Genomic DNA, 21,074 nt, shown 5'->3' on the forward strand with positions numbered 1-21,074 from the left:
AACCGAAGCATTTTACTTCTGGAAAACTCCATACGGAAGCCGTGTGGCACGTTCGACTTCCAAAAAGCGTTCAAAAACCAAAGCAGTTACTTCCGGGTTTTTGTCATTCGGAAACCGAAACGTTTGACTTCTGAGATGTTCGAAAACCGAGGTACCACTGTATTGCAAGATATTCAGTTTAATGGGCCAGGAGTCGGCTTCACCTGTTGAACAGCAGCCTGAAGGAGCAGAAGGCGAAGTGATTCCACCTGCTGCTGATCAGCCTTCTTGCTCCTGATGAGAACCAGCTGGCTTCAGCTTTCTTAAGCAGGGTTTCCAGCCTCAGTGAGTTGCTGGAAACAACATTTGTCATTCCTGACTAAGACCTTGCTGCTTCTTGATTCGTGTGACCTTGGACCCTCGGGTTTCTTGATCCCCGGATCATCTGACTATGTGAACTGAGATACTCCTGACCTTAGCACTGGACTGGACCTTGTATATGGACTCTGCCTCCAGGAAAGTACCCCCCTGAGACTTTGCTGGTGGGCTGGTTACTCTTTCCACTGAGCTCTGCCATGGCTGGCAGCACAGGATTAAGACATTCAGGCAGGCAGCCATATTCTGTTGAAAAGTCATAAGCCCTAGGCTTGCTATTGTTCTTCTGGAAGGAGAGTTATTTTGGCTTTATGTTTGAAAATATTTGGGTCCTCAAAACTGAGGGCTGAATATGTGAGAACAGGATAGGCACCAGTGTTAGTTGGAAGACACCAGCTGATGGCAAAGCTATATGTGATGTTTCTCACAGAGGACTGTATCCAACGCTAACCCTACTCATAGTAGATCCCTTAAGGTTAATCACCACAACTACCTTGAGATCATTAATTTCAATGGGTCTATACTGAGTACAACTAGCACTGGTACAACCGGTAGTTTGCCTTTGTGCAGTTATTTTTTCCTAAAGGGGAATAGTTTGTTTGGGAAACTGGATTGGGACCAAACAGGAGGGAAGCTTTAAACTTTGGACATCACTGTGGTCCTGATTGAAATCTTCCCCCTCTGCTTGCCTCCTTTCCCATTGCTGTTAATGGGACCTTTCCTCTTAATGTGTAGGACACAGCCGCCAAGTTCCGCTTGACATTGGGGGGGCTCGTCGTGTGCGTGTGACGTCACGTGCGCAACACACATGTGTGATGTCACACACATCGGGAGGAGGCTGCGAGGCCTGCTGACACCGTGGGGAGGCTCAGGGAGTCCTGGCCCCTCATGATTGGGTGGGCTCAGCCACATACTTTGGGGGTGGCCCATAGGGTTGGTGCCTATGGTGTAGGATGATTTTGATTGTGAGTGTATAGTAAGGGCCTCTCTCTATCCCTGTATGCAAGTTCTGATCCAGCCTATTCCCACTCCCCCTCAGATACTTATTTTAAAAACAACTTCTATACAGAGACAAACTACACGAGCAACATAATGTTTAATGCAGGGTGGATAAAAAATAAATGATTTTTTAAAAATGAAAAATAAAAAACTGGATTTTTAAAATTTAAATCGGATTTTTAAAATAAAATGCTTTTGGAGGAAAAATCTTTCTAAAGATAGTTTTCTGTTTAAGTTACATTATAGTCCAAAGGCTATTCACCAGGAAATAAGGATTTGTTTTAGGTTTTTCATGTGTGCTAAACCTCAGTCTAAGGGTTTTTGGTTTTTTTAAAAAAACTGTTTAACCACATCAGTTAACAAACATGGATACATATGCTATAATGTTATTGTTTTAGTTAAATAAATCTTGTAAATTGTTATTAAGGAAATGAATATTTTTCTCCTTCCAATAAAGTATAGCAGAAAAGTTGTCCAAAGATAAACAGTTAACTTATTAAACCTCACAATAATTTCATGATTTTGTGTCTGTGTGTTTCTAATAGTGTAACCAAATCAGTAATTTTCAATACAACTGTAAAAACTACTCTGAAAATTTATTATTCCAAAAATGAAACCTTCATCTGGTTGTAAATATTAAGATTATACCAGCAAGAATGCGTCTGTCTGTAAAAAATGATTTAAATCAAGTCTTACTGACTAGTGATTGAAATCGATTTGATTTAAATCAAATCCACTCTGGTTTAATGTGACTCTCAGAAGAGGCATTCATCCCAGGGGTAGCACCACTTCTACCGTGGCATCTTCCTCAACAGACACATGCGCATTAAGAATTTGGAAAGTCTTTGTGTGTGTCTCCCCTGCTTCAGAACAATTCCCCCCTCATACACTAGCTTATGCAGATTTAATTGACCAATTTAAACTCTTTTATTATTGATTTGACAAGACTTATTTAATTGCCTGGCAGTCCTATTATTAACCTTTATGACAAATTCCTTGCTGAATAATGAAAGACTCAAGTGGCTCTGGGGATTATCCTGCAACACCACAAACAATAAATGTCTTTCATTAGATGGCCGTGTCGTGTGTTTACCGGACGTCTAGAGAGCCTTCCCTGAAGTCATATTCTGAAGGTTGTTCCCTTTGAGCAAAAATTGGAGTGAATATTCTGAAAGTGTAATAAAAGAGTCTGTTGCTACCTTCTGAAAAGTGCTGTTCTCGATTTCCACCCAGACGCCCCCGACCAGTGGGCGTGAAAAGCAAATTTGAATGCAAATATGGGCTCCCTTAATGGAACGAGAAATGCCATTGAAGTATTGAAGCTGCTGCAAAGAACTTAAATAATGCAGAAAATGCCGATTTAACAGCACCAGAAACACCCAAATATACTAACCAGCCAAGCCAAAAGTTACTGTTTTGCTGTTTTGTTTTTAATTATTTACTTGTTTTTATCCTGTATTCTGCCAACCACCCTGAGATCTTATGATGAAGGGTGGTGTATAAAACTAATAAATTAAATTAACTTAAAATAATTACAGTGGTACCTCGGGTTAAGTACTTAATTTGTTCTGGAGGTCCGTTCTTAACCTGAAACTGTTCTTAACCTGAAGCACCACTTTAGCTAATGGGGCCTCCCGCTGCCGCCATGCCGCCGGAGCCCAATTTCTGTTCTCATCCTGAAGCAAAGTTCTTAACCCGAGGTAATATTTCTGGGTTAGCGGAGTCTGTAACCTGAAGCGTATGTAACCTGAAGCGTATGTAACCTGAGGTACCACTGTATCTGAATATGCATCTGTGTTGGAATTGTTTTTAAGATGGAGTTTAAGGCTCTCGATGACTACTAGCAACAATGCTTATGTTCCGCCTCCACTCTTGGAGAAAGTATGACAGTTGCTGTGAATTGCAGGTGAGGAGTGTGCTGTTTCCACTCAGAATTCCACTTGCAGAATTCCCATAGACATTTGATTGGCCACTGTGAGAACAGAATGCTGGACTAGATGGGGCACTGGCCTAGCCAGCAGGGCTCTTTTTAAAATTTTCTTACCTAAGTACAGTCATACCTCATGTTATGTTTGCTTCAGGTTGCAGGTTTTCAGGTTGCGTCCCACGGCGACCCGGAAGTACCGGAAAGGGTTACTTCTGGGTTTCGCTGCTCGCACATGCGCAGACGCTCAAAATGACGTCACGTGCATGCGCAGAAGTGGAGAATCGTGACCTGTTTGTTCGCAGACGCGGGTTGCGTTCTTTTCAGGTTGCGAACGGGCCTCTAAAGGTTATGGTAGGGTTACCAGACGTCCCCGGATTTGCAGATCTGTCCCCGGACAAATTCTGTCCCCGGAATGTCCCCAGATTTGCAAATCTGTCCCCGGGAAATGTGGCCGCGGCAGCCTCAGCAGTCCGGAGCCAGCCTGTTAGCACAGTTGGCTCTGGCTGGCTTCAGGAGCTGCTCGCTGCCATGGCGCCAGCATTTTTCCGGCAGCAGGCAGCGAGCAGCTCCTGAAGCCAGCCAGAGTCAACTGCACTACCAGGCTGGCCCCTCCTGGGCAACGCCCGCCCGCCCGCCCGCGACTCCCAAGCCTTCCCTGATCTGTCAAAACAAAGGGGGAAGGAGATTAGGAGTCATGGGAGGGTGGCGAGCCGTTGCCCAGTTTTTTAAAAAACTGCGCATTTATGTTTCACAGGGTGCGAAAGAAGGGCTTTGCACCTTCATATAATATGCATGTGTGCTTGGGCCCAGAGTCTTTTGCCTCACCATCCCCCATAGCTGTCAACCATCCCTTATTTGGCGGGAAACTCCCTTATTCCAGCGCCATGTCCCGCTGCTGTCCCTTATTGATGATGTCCCTTAAATTTCCTGGGTTTCAAAGGAAGCAGCTCCTCTCCCTCCCTCCCTCCCTGCCAGCCAGGGAGGAGGGAGGCTCCAACTGTGTTGCTTGGCTGCGTTGCTCACCCAATAAGGAGTCTAAGAACGACTGGGGGGGGTGGAGCTTGCATGCCTTGTTCCGATCAAATTGGCCGCGTTGCCTGGGGACTCGCCTTTGCTCAGCGCTTCCCAGTGGAGAGGTGACAGTGGTTTTACTTGCTGCATCCCCTTTGCCGGGTTGCTGCGCTGTGGGAATCACCGCTTGAGGCTTTGTTTGTCTGCTGGCTGGGCTTTCTGCCTTTGGCTCGGAGGGGCTCAGAGGTGGAACATAGCTGTGCCTGGAAAATCCCTTATTTTGGCTGCTGATCCCTTCTTTTCGAGGCTGCTGATCCCTTCTTTTCAAATCTGTAAGTTGACAGCTATGCCATCCCCACTACTGACTCGCTGTTGCTACTCAGTTTCAAAAAAAAAGAAAAGAAAAGAAAAGTGTCCCCAGATTCACTGGAAAAAATCTGGTAACCATAGGTTATGGTGCCTTCCAGGTGTGGAGTACCTTTGCTCCTGGCAGATGCTGCTGAGCTACAACTCCCATCACCCTTGGCCATTGGCCATGCTTGCTAGGGCTGATGAGAGTTCAGCAACATCTGCAGGAGCAAAGGTGCTCCACTGCCAGTCTACCTCATCCTCTGTGGGCCAAGTTCCTACATAACAGAGCTCTAGGCAGAGGGGGATCACTCTGGGTTTCTGTTGAGCCCTTTTCTTCCCTTTCCCCTCCATCGCTTGTCCCCAGCCAGGCGGGTTCCTGCTATGCAGGCTGCAAAATGATGCTTGAAAATAGGAGATCCTCTCATGCCTCATATACACTTGATTTGGCAGCCTGTACTCCTCCAGGGTCCTGGCGTGCAATGCAAGGTTTCTCCTGCAAAGAGCACAAACACCCTCTCTGTGCTCTTAGAAACATCATGCCAATTTTCTCCCCATTCCCAGATTAGGTTTGTTGCATGTGTTACCCACAAAGGAAGGATTCAATTTTAGATTAAGGAGGCGGAGGTGGGGGGAAAAATAAGTCCATGCCTTTAATTTTTTTCTCAGCAGAAAAAAAAAAGTTGATCTATTCAAGGGTGGGGTGGCGGGGAGAGGTAGGGAACCTTGGCAGGAACTGTAGTATCATATCCCTTGATCAGAATTAGCTAAATACCGTATTTTTTGCTCTATAAGACTCACTTTTTCCCTCCTAAAAAGTAAGGGGAAATGTGTGTGCGTCTTATGGAGCGAATGCAGGCTGCGCAGCTATCCCAGAAGCCAGAACAGCAAGAAGGATTGCTGCTTTCACTGCACAGTGATCCCTCTTGCTGTTCTGGCTTCTGAGATTCAGAATATTTTTTTTCTTGTTTTCCTCCTCCAAAAACTAGGTGCGTCTTGTGGTCTGGTGCGTCTTATAGAGCGAAAAATACGGTAACTGCAAATTAGCATACAGGCTTTCAGGGTCAGCAGAGTATGTCTTCAGGCTAGATGTAAAACAGGGTTGCCATACAGACAGTATTCAGCCCTCATAAGCATTGTCCGGGTGGAAATTGCTTAAATGTCCTGGAAAATCCGCATAACATCTTTGGAAATATGTTGGGTGGCTACCACAGAAAGACCAGTTTGGTGGTGGCACCGCCTTTTCTGAATCCCCTTCGCCATGTCTGCCTGCTAGGCTTTAAGGTCTGCTTTCTCCTCCTCCCTGTCTCCAACTTAAGACTGACTAAATGCAAACTCTGTGGGTTCAGCATCAAGCCAGTTCTCTCCCACACCCACAAAACTTTGTGTATCTGAAGAAGTGTGCATGCACACGAAAGCTCATACCAAGAACTAACTTAGTTGGTCTTTAAGGTGCTACTAGAAGGAATATTTTTTATTTCCACAAAACTTTGTTTAACATCGAGCCTGAGGAAGGATTCTGGAGAACTTGAAAGCTTGCTCACTTGCATGACAATTGGATTAAGTACTAAAGGCATTTATTGCCTGTCAGTTGATTTTTGGTTCCTAAGGACTAGCATGGCTTCTTTTGCTTTTTGGGGTTTTGTTTTGTTTTTGCTGAGGCAACTTAAAATGAAACTTATGCTTGTTGTAAACTCAGCTCTGTCTTCTCCTGTGCTCCGTCTTGGTTATCTTATGTAGATAATTGATTTTAGTTAGAAGTTGTAAGCTGCCTTGGGGGCTTTGCAGTTGAAATGTCATAACCCTCAACTGTCCTGGGAAAACCGGGACATCCTGTTTTTTCATGGCGGCCATTGTGGGCACTGCAGTCTCACACTTCCTCGTGATTTTGTGAAGGCATCACTATTGTTGTTGTCATAATAATTTCAATTTATTACCTGCCCTTTAGCATCAGATCCAAGGAATGGTTATGACAATTAAAATTCAACATTAAACATAATTGAAACAAATTGCAGTCCCAGGAATAGGGTGGGCCCTGAAAACAAATATCCCTGGTCAAAAGCCATGGTTAAGCGATGTGTAGTAAGCCTACACTGGAAACTTTAGAGTGTTGAATAAATGTTTAATATACAGGGTGGGGGGGAAGGATTCTGTTTTTATGAATATTTTATGAATAAAATAAGATATAAGCAGTAATGGGTGGGAGGGATCAGCACAGATTTTCAAAGAAAAGATTGGTGGCCATTTCTGTGGCAATGGAATCAATGCAAAACAATGTGATAATTATGGATGGGTTAAGTATGACATAATCAATTGAATTTCTATATGGTTTTGAGTATTTCGGAAGAGGGGAAAACTAAATCACCAGGCAAAGGAGGGAAAAAAGGGAAATAAAATCCACCCCACACACTCAGCGATGAGCTTGCTCAAAAACTCTGTGCCAACTGAAATTCTAGAGAAATTCTGAGGTGCTCCGTGTATTGAGGCACAAAAAAGGGAAACCTCTTCGCATAGGAAAGAACACCGTTGCTCTGGTGGTTCCTGTGTACAGAGCCTTTTGAGTCTCCCTGTTAATTTAAATGGAAAGAAGTGATGTACAGGCAAAGCAACAGGCCCATGCTCATCTTCCTGTAGGGCAGGAGAACCCCTTTGTGTGCGCATTTGTGAACTAAAATGCCTTCATATGCACATCACAAAATGAAGCTATGTAAGGAATACTACATACACACACACACACACACAGTCAAAGATTCCACTTCAGAAGTTTGGTTCAGCTTGTTTATGTTGATGAATAGGGCCTTAGATGCAGATAAAAGGCGGATTCATTTATTCTAGTGTCAAGCAAGATGCACTTGGCTTGCTGATCCAGCAAGACAGCTAGAGCTTTCCATAAAATATTCATGTGTGTCCCAATATTGTTCTCTCTTTAAGAGTATCGTTCTTTGTTTTTTAAAATGTATAGTGTAACAACAATGTGTTCTCCCCAAATGCAATGAAGGTTGTGTCCCAAACAAGAGGCTAAATTGGCATATGAGAGCCAGTGTGGTGTAGCCGTTAGGGTTGGACAAGGACCTCAGAGGCTAAGGGTTCAACTCCCCACTCAGCCTTGAAACTTGACTTACCTCACTCGTTGTTGTGAAGATAACATGGAGAGGAGGAAGACACACACACAACACCACCTTGAGTGTCTTTGGTATATGAATGAAACAATAAATACTTTATTAAGTCATGGAAAGCTGCAGAGCGGAGAACAGAAATGCTGCTAAATGTACGGCGAACCATAATACATGGTACGGTCATTGTGGTTTGTGGATGGTGATCAACTACATGTTACTCAGAGCAGACCCATTGAAATTGAGGAACATGACTTGGTTAGATCCATTAACTTCAGTAGGTCTACTCTGGAGTACAGCTCAGTTGGTTACCACCCCCACATCATACCCACCCAACATTTTTCTGATAAAAATAGGGACGTCCTATATTATTATTATTATTTATTATTATTACCACACCCATCTGACTGGGTTGCCCCAGCCGCTCTAGGTGGCTTTCAGCATATATAAAAACACAATAAAACATTAAAAAAGTCCCTCTACAGGGCTGCCTTTTCTCCTTGGCTTGGGGGTTTCATAGCTCCATATAGTTCAACATTTTTCGGATGAAAATAGGGGCTGTCCCACCATACCCTCCAACATTTCTCTGATGAAAATAAGGCCTTCCTAAGGAAATGTGGGACATTCCAGGATCAAATCAGAAACTGGGACGGCTTTGGTAATACCAGGACTGTCCCTGGAAAATAGGGAGACTTGGACATATGGCTGAAATCCACCTCCTATCAGCCCCGGCCAGTATGGCCAATGCTTAGCAAGGATGTGCATTTTCAAGGTTCAGATTAAATCTGCTGGATACAACTTTTACCCAGATCCCTTGGGAAAGTGAAGTCCATCTCTCTTTTTCTTTCTCCTGGGCAGTACAGGGACTGATCTAGAGGAGGGGAGAGAGAAATGATAAGCAGAGGTGGTGCCCACAATGCTCACTTGAAACCACAGATGTGTCTAGGACACGTAACAGTTGGCAATCTCAATAGAAGAGAACACCAACTTCCTCAGAATGCCAGGCGCACAGGTATGGGGTGGGGCGGGGGGAGAGTTTATTTTCTTATCAGGGAAACCACTGTTCTTTCTGGAGTTTTGGCAGAGGCCCACAATTGCTGGCTTGGCTTACTAGACCGCCATTATCTGTGGTTACCGCCAACTCCCTTTCCAGCTTTGAGTCCTCTGGCATCCAGCAAGGACTTGTGGGTTAGGCAAGGTCATTTCTGATTTCTGATTTGTGCAAGGTATGGGGAAAGTAAGAAGCAAGGGAAGCTATATGTGCTATTTGGAAAAGACTTCTGGATTTGAGACCTCTGCAGTAAGGACAGAGGAGCCAACTCTTAGAGGCCAAGGTCCCTTGGCCGCCCCATAAAACATTTGAGGGGACCAGGGCCCCCAAAAGTTGATAAGCATTGCAATTCATATGGTGTGTGTGCACTGCGTCTTGTGATAGATTGTGTGGGGTGGGGCTTACCTGCCCCCCCCCATTTATTTATTTTTAAGTTGGTACCATTGGGTAGAGAACTGTAGGAACCGGGTGTCCCGCTTGCCAGAGGGCTCAGTGCATTTACACTGGCAACTGGATTTGTGAGTCCCTGCATTTTTGGAAAACTGGCTTGATGCACATCAAGAGGCCCCCCCCCCCACTTTTTTCCACCACCAGAATGCAAGTGGTTAATGCAGAAAATGGCATTAATTTTGCCTTGCAAATAAATTGATCAGTATGCAAGACACTTGTCACCAGCTGAATCATGGTCCACAGTTAAGGTAAACAGATCTGGGATGACACTTTCTGAGCAGAATACCAATGCCGTTGTATTTCTTCCCAGAGGTTTTCTGACATTTCTTACGAATTCCTTTTGAAGGAGGGTTCGGCTCCAAGAAGAAAACAGCAGTTTTGCAGGACTTCTTGCCTACGAAGGTGGGAGACATTAGGGTGGGTGGGATCTGATCTCTTGCATAGCGTTGCTGAGTCTGGATTTGAGGGCATTTGCTTATTAATTTGTGTGTTTTATTTGTGGTGAGAGAGAGGCAATTTGCTATATAACCTGTTTGTCGGTTTGGAGTTTTCTTTAAAGGCATATGCAAAAATATTCTGTGTCCGTTCACTGTTCCATTGCGCTTGCTGGATTCATTTTTATATTGTGCTGGTAAAGTGCTATCCGATAAAAGGTGGGATGTAATTGCAACATAGCCTTCTGCTGAGTCAGACCATGGATGTCTCTTGATCTGTACTGTCTGCACTGACTGCCAGTGGCTCTCCTGGCTTTCAGGCAAAGGTTGAACCTCGGATCTTCGATATGCAAGGCAGATTCTCTATCGCCGAGCTACAGCCTTTTTTGGAACAATCTTTTACAGTGGATGTTCTCTTGATGCTTTTATTTCAGTGAGTTCTTTGCTGCCAAGTGGCTTGGGAGACTCTCTCCCTCTCTCCCACCCTCTTTAAATCTTTGTGTATTAAACTCTTTCATAAAACTGCTGGCTATTGCTGGTGGCAAAAGGCCTTTAATTTGCAAGGCTCAGAACCCAGTATTATTAGTCTGACTTTTTTTTTTAAGGATAATTTCATGTGCTGCTGATTCAAGCTAAGAAATATTATCTCCTTGGCATTCATGTAAAATGGAGACTTCTTTGGAAGGAATAGGTAATTCAGGGCACACAGCCAGATATGTTAAAACTTGTATTATTATTTTTTAAAAAACACACCCCAGATTTATATGCTGCAATCACATGCATGTCTGGGAATTCCATTGAACTTCCACGTAAAGACGTACAGTGGTGCCTCGCAAGACGAAATTAATCCGTTCCGCGAGTCTCTTCGTCTTGTGGTTTTTTCGTCTTGCGAAGCATGGCTATTAGCGGCTTAGCGGCTTAGTGGCTATTAACGGCTTAGCGGCTATTAACGGCTTAGTGGCTTAGCGGCTTTAAGAAAAAGGAAACAAACTCGCAAGAACTCACAAGACGTTTCGTCTTGCGAAGCAAGCCCATAGGGAAATTCGTCTTGCGGAACGACTCAAAAAACGGAAAACTCTTTCGTCTAGCGAGTTTTTCGTCTTGCGAGGCATTCATCTTGCGAGGTACCACTGTATAGGATTGGGTTGATAACCTGGTTAATTTAGGCTTGTGAACAGCCATCCGCCAAGTCCTAAGATTCTTCCTGGGGCACATCAAAGAGCCAGCTTTTTTATTTCACTGATGCCTCTGTACTGTAACACCTGATTACCTGAGGTGAATAGAAATTGATTTCCAGGTGACCAGGCCAAAACATAAATGGTAAGAGAGTTTTTGCTCTTAAGGCCACCGATGGGCCACAAATGAGAGAAGTAGAGGTATCGAGGCAAATGGGATACTTAAGGTTGTTTGTAGCCTAGTAACAATTATGGACTTAATTGCAAAGTTTAATTTTGTGCCTGAGCTCTTGGCACGCAGCACTGGGATCTTTCATCCCAGGGTTCGAAATTCAACAGGCGCATTTTGCACCTGGCTATTGGCCACTTGCAACCAAGTGAAGATGCTGGGACGCCAGGATGGGGCCTGGTGTCTCCACCATCTGGAGCTGCGTGCCTGGAGACCCTTGGATTTTGCTAGCAACACATTCTGTAGATTTTTTATCTGCACAATTGGAATGAATTTCAGGAACCAAAAAGTTGCATTGAAAAATATGGCCCCCAAATGGCAGCAAGGCATTCTGTTTTGGCAACTGTCACCCTGGTTTAAGAAGCCATTTGGCGCCTAAGCTTAGTTATCTGAGTTTCTAACACTGCTTTCAGTTATTATAGATGTAGTATTAGAACATAACGAAGGCATGAGAAGATACCCTTTTCATACCGAATTATTTCCACCTGTCTCCTCCCAGGATCTAGGAAAAGTGGTGTGGCAGCTGACATACATACCTGAACCCCTGCCATCTTTTTTCTTTGAAATTAAGAGCAGCTGGCAATATTGCCTACTGTAGCACTATATACTGTAGCACAAAGATCATGGCCACTGGTCCCATCACCTCCTGGCAAATAGAAGGAGAAGAAATGGAGGCAGTGAGAGATTTTACTTTCTTGGGCTCCATGATCACTGCAGATGGTGACAGCAGCCACGAAATTAAGAGACTCCTGCTTCTTGGGAGGAAAGCAATGACCAACCTAGACAGCATCTTAAAAAGCAGAGACATCACCTTGCCAACAAAGGTCCGTATAGTAAAAGCTATGGTTTTCCCAGTAGTGATGTATGGAAGTAAGAGCTGGACCATAAAGAAGGCTGATCGCCAAAGAATTGATGCTTTTGAATTATGGTGTTGGAGGAGACTCTTGAGAGTCCCATGGACTGAAAGAAGATCAAATGTATCCATTCTTAAGGAAATCAGCCCTGAGTGCTCACTGGAAGGACAGATCGTGAAGCTGAGGCTCCAATACTTTGGCCACCTCATGAGAAGAGAAGACTCCCTGGAAAAGACCCTGATGTTGGGAAAGATGGAGGGCACAAGGAGAAGGGGACGACGGAGGATGAGATGGTTGGACAGTGTCTTCGAAGCTACAAACATGAGTCTGACCAAACTGCGGGAGGCAGTGGAAGACAGAAGTGCCTGGCGTGCTCTGGTCCATGGGGTCACGAAGAGTCGGACACGACTAAACGACAACAACAAAGCACTATATATAATTTACCTTTTTAAAAGCAAACCCAGAAATTTTCAATTAACCTCAGTTTCTCATTTTATCCAAGGTTAAAAGCTTTAGAACAAGCCAGCATCTTAAACGATTATTTGAAGTTGGTGTAAAATCTTTACTTGTTCTGACTCTGATAACCAGGTTGTTGTTTTTTAGTTTGGAAGAAGCAGGCAAGCACGATTAATCAAAGACCTCCAAATTTTATTTTGGTGCACCAAGAAGAGAAAAGGGAGCGGACTGTGTGTGTTGTCTCAAGGATTGTCCATATCGCAACATCTTTGTTTCTATTATTTATTTTGTTATGTACTGAAGTTCTCACCCTGGGCCAGCAGGGGGATACTGTAGATAGTTTTCACTCAGGTCCACATATGCAAATAAGGGATCGAAAGAGACGTTCAGTGATTGGATAGTTAGAGAAAATGGTTACTCTTGCGTTCTAGTGGAGCTCTATATAAGCAGGCTGGCTGAACCCTTCAGTTCAGTTCTGTTCTGGCCTGTGAATAAACAAGAGCTGTTTGAAAAATCGCTGTGTCGTCTGATATGTTCACCCACAACTTAACATATTTGGCAATATTTATATACTGCTTTATAGAAAAGAACCCTAAGCGGCTTACATAAAATAGTATATTGAATCAATATATGCAGGCATTGAATTTAGTGAGACTAACAGAACGATCCTAACTATAAAGAGCTGGTGTAAATTACACTGGCATAAGTTTCCTCTGTTGTGAACTCTGCAGTAGGTTTTTGGAGAAATTTGATATACGCTACCCTTTTTGCTGGCTGAGTTCTGCTGGGTTGCTGAAAAGTGTTTAAAATAGATGTAAATCTCTCTCCCCCCCATACCTTCCATCTCTCCCCCCCCCCCCAGTCCTTTTTTTGGTACTTACAACAGAGTAAGTTGCACCTGGTTTCCCTGGCTGAGCCCCTGCTGATCTGGGGTGAGGGACATATGCCAGTCAAGCCCTAGTTCAGCTGGGACATCCCAATATCCACCAGATCCAAGCTATCCCATCTTGGAGGATATTGAGTTTGGATTGTGCTGCTTCCTGGAAATAAGTGGCTTTAGGATTGCAGCCACAGTATGGCTTCAGTTCAAACAAATGTAAAGCTTTGCTTTTTAAATTAACTTCATTTGAATGCTTGTAAATGTTAAGGAAAGCGTGACAGCTCAGTAGCGAGCACTTCCTTGACTTCAGATTTTAAGGTTTAAAATGAAGGCGTCAAAAACGGTTACCATGCCAATTTTAGCATGGATGAATTGCTTCCTAGACAAGTGCATAAAGAAGCATGTTTCCTATGTAGAAACACCTGGGGGGAAAGTTAGTTACAACCTTGGGGTTTTTTTATTTGACTTGTATCATATATCCATTCCAGTTGCTCAGTTTGACTTGACTTGAGCTTTATGAAATAATACATTTCTAAAAGTGGAAAATGTTCTGCGGAAAAAATATAATAGCAGAAAATGTTCCACCCAATGTAATTGGTTCTGAATTGTGCTCAGAGAAGACATTGCAAGTATTTGACATATCAGAGACTTCAATTGCAGCTTGACTGCACCTCCTGGGCATAAAAGGGAGGTGTTTCTCACCTGGATTTCCTCTTAAAATGCATTGTTTCAGTCTTTCTGCTCTGTAGCACTTTTGGCTGATGAAGAGTTCCCCTAATAAAACCTAATGTACCAGGCAAATTTCCTCAAAGTAATATTCAGTAGCAATGATACTACATAAAATGCCCATCATTGCATGGTGACTGGGTACAATATAAGTTGACTTTAAGGAGTTCTCCAGACACAGTGGAACTGCCATAGATACGTGTTGAAATACTGCACTTCTTTCCTTAGTTCAGATCGTGGTAAAGCTTAACTGTGGTTTGATGTGACTCCTGGACTGATAAACCATGGCTTGCATTTGGCCTGCAGAGCAAAGATAACATTGGGCTGTAGCCTGACACTCTAACCACGACACCACACTGACTCTGCTACATCACCCACTATACCACAATACAGGCAATCCTCATTTTGCGTGGGGGTTATGTTCCGGACCCCCATGTGCATCTGTGGGGCCCCTGTTCCGCCCTATTAGTGACGTTTTCAGGTCACTTTCAGGTTTGGCGCCATGCACATGTGCGCAATCAAGTATCAGTTGGATGTGCATAAATCCGTTATTGTATGTATGCATGTTTTGGTGGTTTAGTGACAAACATGACCACTTTAATGGCCAGATGCAGTTACCATCCCAGATGCAGTTACCATCTTGTTGCTTTTCTTTGCCATTTTCCATTGGCTCTTAAAACCACTTTGTTCCATCAGGCTTTTAATAATGAACTGTTCCCCTATGGGCCTTTTCTGTCTGCGTGTGAATTGATCGCTTGTTTTCATTTGAGCTCTTGTCTGCATTTGATTTGTGCCTTTTTTTGATGGTTGCTGTTAGCTTTTGACTTGTTTTAAGGTAAGGTAAAAGGTAAAGGACCCCTGGACGGTTAAGTCCAGTCAAAGGCAACTATGGGTGCGGCGCTCAACTCACTTTCAGGCCAAGGGAGCCGGTGTTTGTCCACAGACAGCTTTCAGGGTCATGTGGCTAGCATGAGTAAACCGCTTCTGGCACAACGGAACACTGTGACGAAAACCAGAGTGCATGGAAACACCATTTACCTTCCCACCACAGCGGTACCTATTTACTTGCACTGGCACGCTTTCGAACTGCTAGGTTGGCAGAAGCTGGGACAGAGCAACGGGAGCTCACTCCGTCGCGGGGATTCAAACCTTTCAATCAGGAAGTCCAAGAGGCTCAGTGGTTAAGACCACAGTGCCACCCGTTCCCTTTAAACCTTTTAAACCTTTATTGTACAGTACTTCATTTCATTTAAACTAAATTATAACATTAGAAAGTTATAATAATTGCAACCACAATAATAATCACCACAGCCACCACCATCATAATAATACCATCAGAATAGCTTGTGATCCAAATTAGGAAAATGATGCAAAGTAGGAAAGGAAAGTAGTAGAGGAAATACTTTGCACTCCGAAGGTCCCAGATTCAATCCCCAGAATCTCCAGGTAAGACTGGGAGAGACTTTCGCCCGAGAGAAACCCTGAAGAACCATTGCTGGTCAGTGAATTTCTTTGATAAGATTGTTTTTATCCATCCTTTACCACATGTTTCCTAGTTATGGCAATATAATCATACAATTTAAAAAAAACCAAGTAAAGCAGTTTCTCCAGTTATATATAAAAAGTGAAACAATTATAAGCAAAAGCAGCGTAGTATAAGCTAAACAAAACAGGTGTGTGTCCTACAAAAATACCTTACCTGTCAAAGGCCGGGGTAAAGAGATGTATATTCACACAGCAGAAGCTATGCAATGAAGAAACTAGAGGTGTAAGTAGCATTGCAGGGGTTTGGACCCAGAAGACCCTTGAGGTCTCAGCTCTACCATTTTATGATTCTTGCTCTGTGCGGAGGGTGCTCCACAATTTAGTGGCTGCCACAGAAAAAGCCATCTCCACACGCTTCTTAGGCAGTGTTAGAAACTCAGCTATGTAAGCTCTTCGCCAAATGACACCTTTAAACCTGGGCTTCGGTTGCCAAAACAGTATATATAAGCACCATGTTTTCCTCAATGAAGTTTTTTTTTGTCATTATTAATTTCATTTCTATATACCACTTTACATTTCAAAGAAAAAAATCCCAAAGCACTTCACAGCACATTGAAACATCAAACAAAACCATCCAGAATAAAGCAAATTCAAGCTTTGAGGAAAATATTTCAGATCCTTCCCTAAGTGACATTTTGCTTTCTCCAGATTTAGTTGCCTACTTGATTTATATGGCTGCCCTGTAGCAGATGTACTCTAGCAAACCAGGGTGGGGTACTGGTTAGAGTGTTGGACCAGGACCTGGGAGATCAGGGTTCAAATCCCCACGCAGTCATGAAGCTTACTCCTTGGAGGAAAAAGTGGGATATAAATGCAGGAAATAAGCCCTTGTGCTTATCACCTTAAAAAAGCTGGAGGGCCAGCCAGGTGGAGCTGTCAGTCGCCAACCTGGCAACCAGAGGTCTTCACCTGGTCGCAATTGGAGCTGAGCCAGTCGCAAAAACGCACCTGGCGCCTGGCTAATTTCTAACACTGTTCTGAGGTTAGCAAAGCTCAATTTTGCATAGACGGCACTGCACTAAATGAACCAAGAGTCTGACTCTCTATAAGGAAAGGGGTCAAGTTCACTGCATGTACGGTGTTAAAGGAAAATATTATGAAAATGATGTATAGATGGTACTTAACTCCTGTAAAATTAGCAAAGATCTATCATAATAGTGATAATCTATGCTGGAACTGTAAAGAAAAAGAAGGTACCTTTTATCATATGTGGTGGACCTGCCCCAAGGTGAAAGACTTCTGGGAGAAGATTTATAATGAATTGAAAAAAATGTTGAAATATACATTTACTAAGAAACTAGAGGCCTTCCTTCTTGGAATAATAGGCCTGGAATTGCCCAAGAAAGATTGTTTTTGTATGCCACAACTGCAGCTAGAATTTTGTTAGCTAAGAATTGGAAAACACAAGAAGTCCCAACAGTGGAGGAATGGCAGATGAAGATGATGGACTTTTCGGAGCTAGCCGACCTGACTGGAAAAGTCCGTGACCAGAAGGAGGAGGAGTACCAGGAGGAATGGATGAAATTCAAAGACTATTTAGTTAAATACGTTAAGATAACTTAATTGGGAAAACTTGCAAATACCAGATAGGCTTAGGATTTAAATATGTGATGTTTGAGAATAAAATGTTTAAAGTTAAAAAAAATAAAATGATGTTAAGTGATTAAGTTAATTTTATGAGAAATTTGGTTTTGGAAAACTGTTACAATGATATACACTGAAACTCAGCCAGAAGGATTAGAGGAAGTCACCTAACAATGTTACGAAGATTGGATTAGGTACAGTTAAGATTTATGTTTGTTTGTTTGTTTAAAATTTTTGGAAAATCAATAAAAGAATTTGGAAAAAAATAAGAGTCTGACTCTGTATAAAGCAGCCTCCTGCATCCACAAATGGCTCAGGGCAGTTAACCATTGACACAACCTTACTTGGCTATATGGGAGGGGAACCATGTCGTTGGCTGAAGAGTAAAACTGGGAGCTGCTGGGTTGGGAGTTTGACTCTCCTCCCCCTGCATCAAACTCATTTTGCTAAGTCGGCTCTTTCTTCCCCGTCTCCCTTGCAGAGATGGCGTCAGACATACCTGGGTCAGTGACGTTGCCGGTGGCGCCGATGGCAGCTGGTCAAGTGAGAATGGCCGGGCCCATGCCTGCTAGAGGAGGAAAGAGACGCTCTGGGTAAGTTGATTTAGCGTGGCAGGCCCTGTGGGACTCCCCACCAATAGATGTTAAGCAGGAACCATCCCTGCTTTCTTAAAAATGCCATTACTTTTTATACAGGCCTTCACAATACGAATTTCTCTTTTTAACCAACCTGTATCTGCTGGTGTTTTTTATTGATGTCTTTGTGTTAAATGGATGCTTGTGGACCGTTTAATTATATTGCAAACCACCTTGATAGGCTTTATGAAGGTGCAGGTTATAAATATATAAATATTTATGCTTGAAGTAAAGCTGGAAGTTTCTTTCCTACAGAACCTCCCACTTCCTGAACAGCACTGAGTTGTTTATTTGGCTATTTTGTTGGGTTCAGCTAGGTTTTACTCAGGGTAGAACCGTTAAAATTCATGGACCTATGTATGATTATCGTAAAATGGCTGGTTTTATTTATATTTAATTTTGTGTATGTTGCTTTAAACGTTTTGCTTCAATGGTTATTTCAGATGGTTCTTTATAAACTGCTTAGAAGCCTGCTGTCAAGTAAGCGGTATATAAACTTTGTAAAAAATAAAGTATAATAATAATATATATAATAATATGTAATATGTAATATGTAATATAATATTGCTTCCAGAGGAACTCTGGGCAGACTATTCTGGCCTTTGAGCTTGAGGCACAATCAATTTTAGGTTACTAGGTACTAATATTATAAACTTTGGGACGACTTTTGGACCTGAAGTTATTGGGTAGTTTTACTTAACTTTTGGTGAGCTTTATGCTAATGAATTTTGATGCAACAGTTATGTTGTGGTGATATTATACTTCTTTATTACGCACTATTATTGTAGTACTGCATTTAGACTGGGAGGTATTCGGGTGGCCCTGTTCCCCAAATTAGCTCCGGAGGGTTGGCCCAACCCCCAGAACAGATTTAGGGGGTGCACAGGCGGAAGAAGGGAGCAGAAATCCTCATGCTCACAGAACACAGTGGCTAGCACTGCATTGGAGCCAACCCACTTTTTCAGGGACCATTTTGTGCACAGATGTGTTTGTGGGGAAATGGGGCATATCGGTAAATTAACTATGACCATAGAGTCCAAACATGGACCTTTGCTCTTCTTGGTTGTGAGACAGGAGGGGGAGTAGAGGTTTTGTCCTAGGTGAGAACTGGGGTGTGAGTCACGTTTTATTGTCATCTTCTTTGTCTCCTTGTGGGTGTTCTTCCTGATGCTCCCCTCTGCTGTATCCCTATAGTCTTTGTGGGTGCATCAGTGATACTATGTGTCTTGGTCAGGGTTGGGAGGGGTTATGGGAGTGGGGTGGCCATCCCTGTGGTAGGCAGGGGCATAGGAAGGGGGGCAGTGGGGGCGGTCCGCCCCAGGTGCCCTCACTGAGGGGGTGACATTCGGCGCGCCACCCGCCCGTGACTCCCAAGCCTACCCTGAGGCGTCAGGGTAAGGGGGGAGCTGCGCCACTTTGCTGGCGCCATTCCCCCCTTCTCCCTTAGTTTTGACAGCTTGGGGAGGCTTGGGAGTTGTGGGCTGGTGGCGCCCCGAATGTCTGCTATGGGTGGCTCGCTCCGTCTCCGTGAGAGGCTCGCTCCGTCCCCGGCTGCAGGGCATGCACTCCGGGCTCCCGAGTGGCTATCCCACGCCTGGGAGGGCATCCTCCACGCCATGCCCCCCTCGGGAGTGCGCCCACCCTGGGCAGTGCGGGCATATGATCTGCCACTGGTGGTAGGGGGAGAGTCAGAGGTAGAGGAAGATATACAGAGGAAGGAGGAGGCTTAGTGACATCAAAGCCCTTGTCCGCTCTTCTTCGCCAGCTGCATTTGAGAATCTGGGAGTGCTGGTCAGCCTCCCTGGCCTGGTTGTCGTTGTAGCTAAATGCCAGTTCTGTCCAGAGTAAAACTTCGATAGTGTGCGGCATGTATAACTCAGACCTGACTAACAAAAACAAACAATTCTTTAATGTGTTAAAACGCATTCATTTGATAACACAGAGAAGCTATGCAGGTGAAAGAAATTTGCATCATTTATGCTGGTTTTACCACTGGGAGCCAGTGTGGTGTAGTGATTAAGAGTGGTAATCTGGGGAACTGGGTTCGCATCTCCGCTCCTCCACATGCAGCTGCTGGGTGACCTTGGGCCAGTCACACTTCTCTGAAGTCTCTCAGCCCCACTCACCTCACAGAGTGTTTGTTGTGGGGGAGGAAGGGAAAGGAGAATGTTAGCTGCTTTGAGACTCCTTCGGGCAGTGATAAAGCGGGATATCAAATCCAAACTCTTCTTCTTAGGAAGGGGCAAGGTGCTGTGTAAGGCTCTAATAGGAAAATGCTGTGGCTTTTGAACTTTCCACCAGGGACCTCCCATACTAATTGAAGGATGCATCTTTATGGCATAAGGACCAGGTCCTTGGTGTCTCTGTGTGTTTTAAATCATTGCTTAGGTTCTCATCTTATTCTGTACATTCACTCAGACATGACGTCATCTAGGCAGTCCTGGCTTCCCTCTCTCCTCCCAATCTATCTGTAGGAAGTGTGTTTTCATGGGGAAGCTTTCAAATGTGCAAGTCTCCACCTGCAGCCTAGAGATGGAACTGGCCCGAAGAAAGCTTTCATCTCTTGACTGTGTATCACTCTTTCCTTAAATGTCTTTAAATTTCACTCTAGTGACATTTTAAACAAGTTTTTCCTGCCCTCTCACATGGTATCGAATAGAACTTTGTAACACATGCCTTTCATCCTTGCATCAGTTTACTGTTAATCCTGTACATGCCTACTTGGAAGTAGGTCCCATTGAGCTCAACAGGGTTTGCTCCCAGGTAAGTAAGTATATATTACTGCAATCCAAAAGGCTTTGTTTGCTTTCTTTTTTAAATTTTAGCTTGCATTTTTCTTATATTTAAGACATCTAGCAGCTTGGAACTGAAAAATTCAAATTAATATAATTATTTCTCTGGTTTTGGGTCAGTCCTTTCGCAATGGGCAATTAATGTATGAAATGGGAAAGAGAATTATTCCTTCAATTTGAACAGTTCCATTTTAAAAAAGGACCTGCCCCCCCTCCCTTGTGTACTTTGGAAAACAAAACAAAAGAAATGTCTTTCTCTGCAGTGATACCATTTGTCTTCTTAGAATTACTTCTGCCGTTGTTGTGTGGTGTGCAATTTACTTGCTCTGGCTAGAGGATCTCATCTGATGTGGTCAAGTGAGATAGGAATTGCATTTCATACACCATGTACTACGATCCTAAAGGTTAATAGCCCAGTCTTCAAAACATAATGGAACGCACCCCACTGATGCAAACATAGCTTCGGTTGGGATGGAATTTTGAGAATCTATCTGGATTAGAGATTTGGTAT

General features: G+C 43.6%; 1 protein-coding gene across 4 annotated transcripts in view; it reads left to right on the forward strand.

Moving 5' to 3' along the window:
* The window catches only part of ARNT2 (aryl hydrocarbon receptor nuclear translocator 2), a 151,156-nt gene that overhangs the window by 21,014 nt on the left and 109,068 nt on the right, over positions 1-21,074 (forward strand). For 3 of the 4 annotated variants that reach the window (XM_080980361.1, XM_080980362.1, XM_080980363.1), the window contains exon 2: positions 17,618-17,729. In XM_080980361.1, coding sequence (XP_080836487.1) covers positions 17,618-17,729 — 112 coding nt within the window. Of the gene's footprint in view, positions 1-9,514; positions 9,656-17,617; positions 17,730-21,074 lie in introns of those variants that run through there. The other variant, XM_080980364.1, reaches the window with a different exon arrangement.

Source organism: Podarcis pityusensis, assembly GCF_964106645.2.
Source record: "Podarcis pityusensis genome assembly, chromosome: 14".
NCBI classification, from domain to species: domain Eukaryota; kingdom Metazoa; phylum Chordata; class Lepidosauria; order Squamata; family Lacertidae; genus Podarcis; species Podarcis pityusensis.